Below are 12,866 nucleotides of genomic sequence, written 5' to 3'. Positions count from 1 at the left end.
TTGCGGTAAATGGATGGAACTTTGACCTGTCTGGCATGTTCCTTGGTTTTCATGATGTTGTTTACTGATATTTCTAATAAACATGTAAGGCCTTCACAGAATAGGTTGGCTTTCTAATTAAGTAAATTGTAAAGGCAGCTTGTTGTGTTGTGTTCCTATATAGCAATATACAATTAAAGGGGCATAAATACAAACAACCATTCAATATTGAAGTTTTGCTGTTGCAGAATGTGGATAATTTTGTGAGGTATGGATACATTTTCAAGGCTCTGAAGTTAGAACTTGAAAAGTCTTTTTGGTGAAATGTAATAATAGTACTTTTCACCAGAAATGTATAAGTGTGACAGAACTATTGCTCAACTTCACCCATTTTAAAAGACCTATTTTCCTAACATTGTGGATATGTCGGCACCATATCTAGGTGCCTGGTCTTTGAATTTATGTGTGAATATTAGTAATAAAAAAAGTTTCACAGTTGTGTGATAAGGAGATTGTCAGCGGCAAATCAGATAGCAAAAGAAAATGATGATTAAAATCAATAAATTAATTTTAATTCATTTTTTTGTATTTCATCCACTTCATAATAAATATGAATAGTTCATATACATCTAAAAGAAATCATGAATGAAAAGGAGCAGAAAGAAGTATATCCTTATATCTGCCCCATTCACATAAAAGATATCTATTCACCTCATAAGAGACACATTTAAAACACACAAAAACACATCAGTTTATTCAATGCCGCATGAATTCATCATGATGATTTTCTAATTTGTTCTAAACGCAGGAAAAGATTCTGATTGTTTGCTAAACTGACTAGTTCAATTGAAATGCATCTTTCCATCATCACTATTTTGATTTACCTTTTTTTTAATCTCTCTTCCTCTTAACTTTAATTTGATTTCTCATTTTACAAATCTGTTCTGAATATTGTTTTGTAAAGCAATGTGATGTTCTTTGTACATTTTTAAATATTGTACTCTGTCAATGCATGAAGTTTCAATAAGTTTAACTGATGGAGTACAAAAACAAGGCAAGAAACCTTCAAGTGACAAAACAGTGAAATAGACAAAGAATCTGTCAGATCTAAAAATCTTTAGATGTGTTGGGATGATGACTGTCACAATCTAGAGCTGATGACGGCGAGGGATATGAAAGCTGAATGTGGATTATAAAATCTGAAAACATTTTCTTGCCTTTCTTTCTTAGATTGGTCTGAGTTGTACACACAAGGTACAAACAAGGTTTAGAGAGTTTTCAGAAAATGGTGACTGCATCAACTCAGCAGGAGACTAACAGGGAATGTGCTATGGAAAGCCATTTGGGAAAAAGTGATCCATTTCAATGGATAAGCATAAGCCATCAACATGAGTGTGTTATGAGCTGTGTGTGTGTGTGATACCAGGTAGAAGTGGATGAGGCAAGGACGTCCCAGTGGGTGAGTGAGATCTGGAACATTTTGGGTGTAAATAAGGTTGAGATGGTGACCATTACCCTACTGCTGTGTTAGTGCCTCCTCCTTCGCATGAGCACAGCTCGACCTTTTGCCACCTGACCTCACTTCACATATAAGCCACAGCGGGGAGGATGTAGTCATCTCCTGCTGTAAATGGCTCTCTGCCTATGCAGTGGAAAATTGAAGGATGGAGCATGCAGCGAATAATTGCTGGCACCTTAGTTTGTGAAGCCGAGTGTCAAGGTGAGGTGAGATGACACTAAGCCCCTCTGTGTGTGGATAATCATGGTAGAATTTGCATGTATTACACTTCTGTCTTTTATTGGAAGGAGCAAATCGTGTACGGAAATCACAGAGCTTTTACTTGTAGTGAAAAAAATTCCCCTGGTTATTTCCTATTAAGCTTTCCGATTTAAACCCCCACCTATTTAATTAGCACAGAGGCTCTTAAAAGCATTAGATTTCTGCGATGCTCTTTGTGTTCAACACTGGGCACCCAGTTTGATAATCTACTCAAACTGGGTGCAGTGCTGAGTCCATCTACTTTTCGACAAGCATCAAGATTTACTTTATTTATTTTGACAGTTTTACAAGATACACTGAGCTGCAGCTGAAACTTTAAACAAGGTTTGCTGAAGGTTTTTCTAAATTCTGCTTCCAGAGACATTCAACATAACCTGCAGTACAGTTTACAACTGAAAAGATCAAATTTGCATGTTATTTGAATGTGTAATCAAATGTTTATTGCTAAATAACATAGATGGCACATGGGGTCATATTTGCCTGTCTGAACATATAATTTTATTGTATTTTTTTTTTACTTTTAGAGAGACATTGTGTTTGTAAAGCTCAGACGTTAATTACAGCTGAGTGGGGCAGCAAAGACAGATACTTTTGAAATGTTAACTCACTGAACAGCAAAGTATTTTACTGTCAAGTTATTTTTTTTCCGACAATTCCAAATAAATTGTCAAAATTTTGACAATTGTCAATAGTTAGATAGAATTTGTCTTAACCGGTGCTTAGTTTGCAGCTGGGACCGACTACTTTGGTAGCTCCTTTAAACATTCTGAAAAGGGAAAGATTTTCAGAGGAAACACTTATTTTACAGCTTTAAAGCATTAAATGAAATATTGTTGGATCATTTTTGGCGTTTTTAACTAACTCAACTTCTGACGATCTGCAACGGTGTAATCTGAGGACATGATGAACAGACTGGATCCTTTATTCTGAGTTACATATTCATTATGACATTACATATAACTGAAACACAGATTTTAGCTCGATATTTAATACTATTCATAACGTGTTCTTTCTTTTTTTTTAAATATGCAGGATATCACATTAGATTTTATAAATATTTATACATATTTTAAAATATTTTAGCAATAATTTAACTGCAAAAAAGTTTGGAAGAGAGAGGTTATTAAAGTGCTATATAAATAAATTTGCCATTGACATAATGATGAACGGTAATGTCTGGACTACCTGGAACAAGGAGGAAGATAATCAGATAAACGACATAAACTGGAAATTTGAAGAAAGATAGATTACACATACATTTATAAATCTATTGCACATTAAATCAAAAATATGCTACTTCAAATTTGAGAAGTGAAAATATGTTTGCTCTACAAGTAATGGATGTCCAAATGTGATAATCAAAGTGTTTCTGCAAAGATTAAAGTGTGTGATTATTTTCACCAACACTTTGAAGTATTCTCAGAATTAAAATAAATGATGCAAAATTATTATTTTTGAAATTATTTGTTGGACAATCTAACATACGGCATCATTAATTATCTTGGTTTTAAATAAAATGCATCTAATTGCTGCAGATCTCAGTGGCTCCTCGAATTTTAGAAGCAAAAATTACAAAATAAATGAATACACTAAGTACTTTTTCTCTAGCATTTTTCCACTTGTCTTCCCTTATAAAGATATTTTAAAAAGTAAAATGTTTTATTCTTTCATGTCTTCTTGCCTTGTGTATTGACAATAGAAGCTACATGCCTATTAGCCCCTGAGTCCTTTGTGCTGCATCATGGTGCCATTTGATGCTCAGGTTGTACAGGAGAGGTATTCCTCGGCGGTGCCTCGAGGCAGACCCCAAGCCTTTGAAACTGCATTTCAAACATTTTGTTTAGAGGTCTGTTGAGACGCGTCTCCACCACTCACAGCTCTTCACCAGGGACCCCTTTAAACAGCGCAAAATGCCTCAGTGACATCTAGTGTTTTTCATTTTTCCTTAGAAGCTTCCATCGCACCAACTCCTCCACTTTTGAAGCTGAGGCCTGACCGAGTCGCCGAGGAGAGGAGAGGGGTGGGGGTGTAACCAGTTTCTCTCGAGTAGACCTATAATTTCTGAGATGGACCTGCCTGGTAATATCAATGGGACTTTAAAAATCGCCTCACCTTCCACATAGGCAGTTATTTATATACTACTTGTGCTTCTAAACCTTTTACTATGCGCCGCATTTCTGGTTAGAAATGACCTAAACCACATCATAAAGTCTGTGCTTTACAAAAGCCAAAATAATTTCCCACATTCCGTTTACGGAGAAGATTTAAAGCTCTTCACAGCTCACCTCAGAGGAACTCCTTTCAAACCCACACAAAACATTTCAGATGAATAAAGGTTCAAAATGTTAACTTGATTCTAGTTCAGCAATTCTTCAGTTCAACAACAGGTGTGCCAGTTTTTCTGTTGAACTTCTGCATATCTGCATAGAAAGATGAACTGCCTCAGGTAAATAATGTGTATCACCTTTCTGTGTATCTGTTATGTGCACCAGCTTTTTTATTTTTTGAACATGTAAAACAATAAATAAAAAGCTACCAGCTGAAAGTTTCTGCTCGTTCCTCCATATTGTAAAGGTGCTCTGTTAGATTGAGCTCTGGTAACTGTGGAAGACGGTGTGAGATTGTTTCATCTTTGTCACATGGTGCATTTTTCTGCTGCAAATAGCCAGAAGAGGTTTGGCACACTGTTGTCATATAGGGAAGACATGGCCAACAACAGAATGCATGCTGATTATTTAAGCAATAATCATTTGCTACTACAGGCACAAAAAACACAGTCAGCCTGAATCACTGATACAAGACAGAATGTTTGATTTTAATCTGTTTATGACTAACTCTGACTGAATCATCTATATGTTGCAGTTGAAGTTGAAACTGATCAGATCAGACATTTTTCCAGTCTACGAATTGTAAAAGATTGCTCAAATTGTAGCCTCTGTTTTCTTGTTTTTAGCTGAGTGAACCGCGATGTGGTCTTTTGCTGCTGTTGAAAACTTTGATATACTCTGACCAGCCAGTCTGGGACCATAAACCATGCAAGTGCGTATATTTAAATGCATGAAGTGTTTAATGAGTAAACACTTAATGTAAGTGTTAATCACAAAATCAGGTTTCATTTGTATAAAAATATACAAATCGGAAAAATCTAAATATTAAGTTTTGTGCCAGTTCAGATATTCTGATATCTGAACTGGCACAGTTTAATATCCTGTATAAAATGTTTATACAGGATGTTGGAGTTGTAAATGGAGACTTTTTCTAGTGCTTTTCTAATCATATTAACAATATGAAGCACTTCACACTAAAGCCTCATTCACCCAGTTTCACACACACACGGATCAGTTGTTCTGATCCGTTTGATGTCCAGAGGTTCATCAACAGAACAATGACGGACAAGAACCAAGCACTTTTGCATTCTAATCAGATGCTGAAGTGAACAGGGCAAAGTACTTTTAGTTACAATATATACTCTTTACTTCATATTCATTTGACCTCCAAATTTAACATAATCTGTCGTGTTTTTGTCTTGTGCCATTTTGGGTTAAACATTCCCTTCCTTCATTTTGTAAAGTAACTTACAATGACCTCTGTTGGTCAATCACATGCAGAGATGGTGACAAAAGATTTTTTCTTCCATTTGAAGATTCTCCTAATCAGTTGATTAATATAGCCTTCATCCTTTATGATTGGTTTTCAACATTTTCCTAAGTTGATGAGCATCTGCGTGAAAACTTTAGTGAAGTAACCGAGGAAGTTTGAGGAACTCATTAGAACAGATTTGTTTTTTAGTTGATGGTGTAGGTATCACTTTTTTTTTTTTTTTTTTTGCAGCAGCAGTTCATTATTTATTACCTGTTAATAATAGAAAGGGGTTATTCATTTAAAAGATTTGGAGTTTATGTAAGAAACGAGTAAAAATTAACACTGTCATATTTTAACTCGTATTCCTACTTAGCGCTACATCTACCTCATCTGTTAACTATAATTAATATCACTGTAAAAGCAAATTGTGTCACAGTGTGGCAGTTATCATATTATTTAAGTTAATTTGCTGTTTGATTAGAAAATAATTGATACATTCCTTATTCACAGAATTAATCATTGCTGACAAATGCAGCTCCAAATGTTTTCTTTAAACGTCAAGCAGCTATGCTAACATATTTGTGGCTACATAATTTTGGCTGAAATGTGGATACATTTTTAACTGTGGCTTTAAAGCGCAGCTCACCTTCAGCCCCCATCCAAGAGGTGCTGCTTTGCCACGTTTCTGAGTTAGTTTGCTGAGAGACAATAGTGGAGAGCGAGTATGAAATAAATTGAAGAAAAATAAATTGATGAAGGTGCACAAATAGGAGGAGAAGGGCAGAGTGGGAGCCGTCATTCCTCTCTGTCATATCTCAGCAGATCATTGCCTGAGGTGAGGAGCTGGAGCTGAATGATGATCCCCTTTTATTTTATTTGCCCTTTAAAAGAGTGACTCTTGGTGGAGAAGCTCTCCGTAAAACTTGACCAGAAGATGAGGAACGGGCGGCGGAGACGGGTGACGAGCAACTATTGTTTTCAGATTTCAAATGGCTTTTTTGATTGTGTGTGCAGCTGAACTATGCAGAGTCTAGACTGACCCAACTGGAGGGGTGTCACTGCGAGAGGACCTGCAGCGCCAACAACCTGGTGTACCGGGACAAAGAGCTGTGGGTGGAGCCGGAAAACTGCAGGAACTGTGCTTGTAAGGTAAGTGTTACCCTGTCAGAAAGCCAAGAAACCTGTTCATTACTATATATTGTCCAATAAACAGTAAAAACTGCAGTATGCTTCAAAGGGGCAGTATTGTGTATTTTCCAAGCACATAATGCCATTTTATAGCACAGTCAAGTAACCGTTACCTTCAGTTGATGTAATAATGCTATACGTATCAAATATGACTTAAAAGAAATCTTAAAAGAAATTTGACTTGAAATATGATCCCTCTTTTTAAAAACTCTGCCTTCACTACATCGCTTCTCTATTAACTCTTTAATAACATTTTTACTAACATTGCAATAAGAAATAGCTTGTATAACGAGCTAAGCAGATGCTGAGTTCCACCAGGTGTTTGCTAATTGTTGCTGGCTAGTCTGAAGGAGCAGAGTGGGGCAGTGACAGGGGAGGGCTGCTATGTAAGGTGCAGCTCCGAGGAAGAGCTAGGTTCAACCAGACGTTTTGCACAGCTGAATGGTTGCCATGGAGATTAAAGTATTTCTCGTATATACATAAAAGAATCAAAGCAACACTCTAGGTATGTTTTTGATGAGAGAATAACATGATGTAAAGCTTAAAGAAAGTCAATGTTACATAATACTGCCCCTCAGTCAGTTCTTGTCAGGCATGAGTTAAAACGTCTCCACCATGCTAAATGTCTTCCTGTATTAAGGTAATTGTTGAAAAATTACAGTTGGCTAAAAAGAAAAAGAAAAGAAAAACATGCCATAGAAAACCAGAAATCATTATTGCCGTGGAAACGCCTGATTGGTGCGTCTCTAGTGAAGACTCCAGTTATTGTCAGTAAAGATTGCTGCAGGTAATGTTCAGGAGTTTGATCCACAATCCTTCTTTTTTTATCTTCGCAGCACATCATTTTTTAAAGCCTTTGCAGGATTTCAGAGCAATGCAAAGCCACCAGCAGAAAGTGAATAAAAAATAAATAACCATATATATGATAGCATGACAACTGGAGCCGTTTCAATGCAATGTCACATACTGATGGCAGATCACAATAGATTGCAAGTCATTGCAACCCCAAGTTTTCTTAGCATTTTTTTTTTTTCCAATCTTCTCACTCTGTGCCAACCTTCTAACACAGCAAACATTCTCTAATAGGCTTCCTTACCTGGCTGTCTGCATTCAAACATAGGGGCTAGACTTGCAGTGTGTTTAATCAGGGCATTCTTGGTCCTGAGGATTTAGAGTTGCTGCATCAAAGCACATCAAGCACAGTAAAGAGTTTAGTCAGTCTGGTTTCCTCCCCTGGACATGCCATTAACTGATAACCGCTGCGTCCTAGGAGAATCATTTCTGATGACTCATGAAATGAAGAGGCGCTTGCAGAGAGAGATATCAGGCTCAGAAATTAATGCAGTCCTTAAGGGTTTGAATAACTACCTCACATCAACAGGCTACTCAAGAACGGTGCGGTCTCAGTGATTAATGTGGTTTCTTTTATTCTGAAATCTGATGGGTTTTAGTTTAAAACAGTAGAGGCTATAGATCAAACTGGAACACACTTTGCATGAAAGCATTTAACACATCATTAACAAGAGTTGCTTTATTCACAGAACGTACTGTGGTTCCCAGTCAGCTGAACTTCAAGAATAAGTTAAGAAGTGTGAAAAGCAGAACTTTGTCAGTTTTAAACAAAAATGTTTCTATCGGGGACCCCTGGTTCCCTCCACCAAGCAAATAATTGCCTCAAAAAATACCAGACACTTCAGAATGCAGGCAAAGAATATAAGATGAGGGGTGAAATCAGAAAAAAAACCCACACATCAGCAGTAATCAGGAGGTATAGAACAGGCTTCAGTAGCACTGATAGCTGCAGCAGAGGCAGTGAAACTACTGCCAGTGTGCTACTTGCTCAATATAACTCTATACAAATATGTTTTAGACTTGCCTTAGGCATTATAAGTGCAACTCTGACATTTTGTGTCTAATACCAACTTTTTCAATCACATCCAAAAAAGAAATGTTGAGATTACATTTTTGCCTAAGCTGGTTCTGAAAGCAATGTTTGAAAAAAAGACCGAGGGATGTTTTCTGTGAATAAATGCAAAGGAGACGGTGTTGTTTTTGATGGAGTGTTTTTTTTTTTTCAGTTCATGTCAGATCATGCATTAATGGAAGGTTTCTGAGCAGCACTAGCAAAGCAAATTACCACATAGTTAAAATTAAAATATATGTAACATGGAGTTTTCAATGACAAAAGGCTGTTGGGAGAGGACATATGTCTTTAGATATGAAAAGTTTCTATTTAAAGCTGTTATGTGATCTTGAATCCAACTGCAAATCTGTGGAGAATCTAAAAGAAACATCCCAGAACGTCCAGACCAGAATTTTTCTGATTCATAGCCAATTTATGCAAATAAGTTTTAGTCCAACATTATATTAAAGTTGTCATATGAAAATGTTGTATGTTACTTAATTTGACAGCGATGTATATTTTATCCCATCTAGTATTTCTGACATTTTTTGATTCAACTCAGACTTTAGTAAACTCGCTCTTTATTCCGTCACTAAGTCAATGTTAACAGGTTTATTTCTGTGTTTTGATGAGACTCGATGATTTAGCTCATATTTAATTGTGGTTCCATTTACTTGTGTGTAGTTTGAGTTAACAAAGACAGGAAACTGCAACAACCAACACAGTCTCTCTACTGCAGTGAATGTAATTGTAAGGATTAAACAAACTTAGATTTTTTGGGGAAAACCAAATTCATTGCATTTTTATGAAACCTGTGCACATAAAATAAGCGGTACATTTTTAATTGGCGGAGTAAACATGCAGCTGTATGATTGGTTGGGATGCAGGTCACATAAAATAATATAATGGGAACAATAAAAGTTGTTGGTTTAGTCATTTAAACGTGTCTTTGTCAAGACCCCCTAGACACAGCAGATTAATTTAACTAATTTGGAAACAGAAATTGTAATTGTTTTTTTTTTCTTTCATAATGATCCAAAAGAACGGTGTGGTGGAGTGTCGCAGGATCTTCTGTCCTCCAGCAAATTGCTCAGATGACATGCTGCCTGTACATGTTGATGGGACTTGCTGTAAAACGTGCCGACGTAAGTATTAGCACATACACCGCATGCAGAAAGTCAGATATAGGCATATCCATCGCAGATCTATGTAGTTACTTTGCAAAATAATGTTTCACAGTGTGCAGATGGATACTGCTTTCACAGCATCTAAAAACGAATCGCAGACTGTGACCCCCCTGAAATGAACATTGGGCTGTAATTAAAAGCACCAGAATTTGTTTACTTAAATAAACCAGTAATAATTGTTGGGTATTTTAGCAGAGCGTCAGATTGTAGCACTTCACTGGTTTGTTAATTAGACCTGACAACAAGTCACAATAACATTTCTTAAGGGCTTTATTGAATTTGTGTGTTTCAAAGTTATTCTTATCACAGTTTCAATTTGTAGTTTAGATATCAGTTCAGAAAAAAATATCTTATCAGTAGCACAGTGGCTGTGGTGCTGCTCTTTATCTTAAAGTATAAAGGTTGCTGCATGTTAGTACTTTAAACTAAATGTGTATATTTCATAGTCAATATATCAGATTTGTCAACCTATTGGATCACTATTCTGTTTCTTTTTTATTTCCCACAAATCTATGAAGATCTATAAAGACTAGAACTAACAGAGAGACAGTTTTCACCTGTCATCACCATTCTGAATGCTAAGTGTTCAATTTGACATGGTCTATTTTAAAGTTATTTAAAGAAAATCTAGTACAGTTTTAAGTTAACCTTTTTCAAAGTGCAATAAAAGTCATTTTTCATCGTATGTTTTTAAGTTGGACATTTTTATCTAGTGAATTTCACACAAATTTATTTGTAGAATGTTTCATTGTTATAATGACAATGACTCTATTCTATTCTATTCTATTCTATTCTATTCTATTCTATTCTATTCTATTCTGAGGCATAACATTATGACTAAAGACAGGTGATGTAAAAAAAAAACTCATCACGGCAGGAAAAATGGATAAGTGGAAGAATTTTAGCAAGTTTGTCAAGAACCGCATAAAGATGGCTCGACAACTTGATCAATCAAAACTGATCAAGTTGTTGATCGCTTGACACAGTAGTACAGAGCAGAACAATCAAGGTTCTTTTAGCTTCTTTGAGCAGAATTATTCACCCTGTCACAAAGCAAACATGGTTCAGGAATGTTTTGAGAGGCAAAACAAGCTGGAGGTGTTGACTTGACCTCCAAATTCCCCAAGATCTCAATTGAATTGAGTGTCTGTGCTGTACAAACAGGTCTGATCCACATCACCACTCACAAGCCTAAAACGATCTGCAGCTAACATTGGTAGTACAGCACATCTACCATGACGACCGTAACCCATTCCTCTACTGGGACCACGCACAATTAGGCATGAGGTCATTGTGTTATTTCTAATTAGTGGATTTTGTGGTTTAAAGGCCAAATGCATGGAGAAATTAGACACACTAATGTATATTTTCAAAGTAGTTTCAATTAGATTAACAACTTGCATAACTAGTGTTGTTCTATCAGCATGAAGCAAAGATCACAGCTGTCTTCAATACACGCTGATATATAAGCAATATTTCAAAGGTTTAAGCACACAGATTTCTAGCATGGACTCCCAGACACACAGACAGCTGTGCCTTTCTTAATACACTGCATAAAAAAAGAAAGAAATCCCTGAAGAATAGAGCGCCTGAATAATTTCAGCCCTCCTTCGCCTCCCTCTGTCCCTCCGCTCACTCCTCCTTCCTCCTCTTGCTCCTCTGCGAACATCAGAGCTCTGGCACAGAAGAACGAGGAAGCTGTGCTCCTGAGCTGTGACAGAGCATGCTGTGGTCCAGCACCCTGGAGAGGAGGAAAGCAGGACTTCGCATCATGTGGCTCACTTACTATTTCTGATTTATCACCAGAGGGATATGCTATAAGACCTTCATCTATTGTGTTCCTAATGTGCTGTTTCGTTTCGCCTCCACTTAAGCTCATCAGCAAGGAAAAAAAAAAAAATGTTGCAGCTACATTTAAAAATGCAGACCTTTACATTTGAAACTTTCTTTTCCTTTATTGCTTGTACTTGGTTAGCCAAAAGGTTTTTATTTCTTGCAGCTACTTTATTTATCTTGAAGAAAACAACAAAGCATTTTAATCTAATAATTTTCTATCCTCTGCAGCTAAGTGTACCTACATGGGACAGACGTTTTCAGAGGGTCAACGCTTTCTTTCCAGGACTTGCAGGGAATGCAAGGTATAATTTTTTTGATATGCTTATCCTTTCTCTAGCATTTATCATCTTATCTACAATAATGTCACCAGGCACATCTTTTCAGGGGAAATGTACAATGATTGCATGCAGTGGACCACTTGGTGTGTAATTCAATTAGCCATCAGGCTGTATTAGTTTTCCCACCCTCCTACAATCTGTTCTATCTGCCTATTTTTACTCTAATGGTGAGATAGCCAGGTAATTAGAATAACTCATGAAGCCAGCTAAACAAAGGCCTGAGCCTGATTGAAACTCCATCACTGCGAGGTTTATAATGGGAGTCATTTTTCCAGATCAGCACAGAATAAATGTGAGTTTTCCTCAGCGAGAAAGCCTTTATCTTTAAAGATAGCATTTTATGGAGGAAATTACCATTTTATTAATGTAACTGCTTATAAATAAGCACATAGGGGATTATTGGACACTTCATTAATCCTCTGAGAGCCACAAATATCACCATACTTTATTCTAAGGCTTCATTTCAAGCTTTCAGGAAATTTTACTCTTAAAAATGGATATGAATGACCAATTTGTATGGTTTGATTTCAAGAAAGAGTTGTTTTTCTTTGTCAGGGTTTCTGCTTTGGACCATAATATGCAGTACATTAAAGGCAGGTGACCCAAGCTGTGTGACCCTGATTATGGTTTTTGAGTCACGTTGCAAATTGTGCTGGTGCCAAATCTCTGATACAAGTGATAATGAAGTTATCCTTTAATTACTGTATGGTTGGAATTGAATCTGATATTTTGTCAAAATTGACAGTTCAGGTTTCAGGCCAATCAACTGCTCAGAAACTGGAAAAGCCAATTTTTTCTTTGATTGGCTGTGATCAATGATCATTTTCAGCCTATAAACCATCAACAAACATGTTAGGTTTCTATAGTGCACTACACTGAGTTCAGTGAAAATCAGATAAGAGTTTGTGAATTTTGCCCTGATAAATGGAGTTAAGGTTTGAAAATAAGAGGAACTTCACTTTTATCAATGCAGCTAATTTTTTATTGGAATATTGATCTTAATCATCGATGCAAAGACTCTGCAATGTATCCTGAGCTTCTGTTGCCAATTTTAAATTTTAGGTTGTGAAATA

The 12,866-nt window shown here is 36.5% G+C and overlaps 1 protein-coding gene across 1 annotated transcript in view; it reads left to right on the top strand.

The window, feature by feature from the left end:
• LOC106954391 (protein kinase C-binding protein NELL1) overlaps positions 1–12,866 on the top strand; it is a gene marked incomplete at its 5' end in the record, with an annotated part of 223,598 nt that overhangs the window by 52,089 nt on the left and 158,643 nt on the right. The window contains 3 exons of the mRNA XM_015043858.1: positions 6,356–6,490; positions 9,475–9,577; positions 11,684–11,757. Coding sequence (XP_014899344.1) covers positions 6,356–6,490; positions 9,475–9,577; positions 11,684–11,757 — 312 coding nt within the window. The remainder of the gene's footprint in view (positions 1–6,355; positions 6,491–9,474; positions 9,578–11,683; positions 11,758–12,866) is intronic.

Source organism: Poecilia latipinna, unplaced genomic scaffold (assembly GCF_001443285.1).
Source record: "Poecilia latipinna isolate Pla-1442-1.1 unplaced genomic scaffold, P_latipinna-1.0 Scaffold652, whole genome shotgun sequence".
NCBI lineage: Eukaryota > Metazoa > Chordata > Actinopteri > Cyprinodontiformes > Poeciliidae > Poecilia > Poecilia latipinna.
Note: the sequence above shows the minus strand (reverse complement) of the source record. Positions and strands in the feature narration are given on the sequence as shown.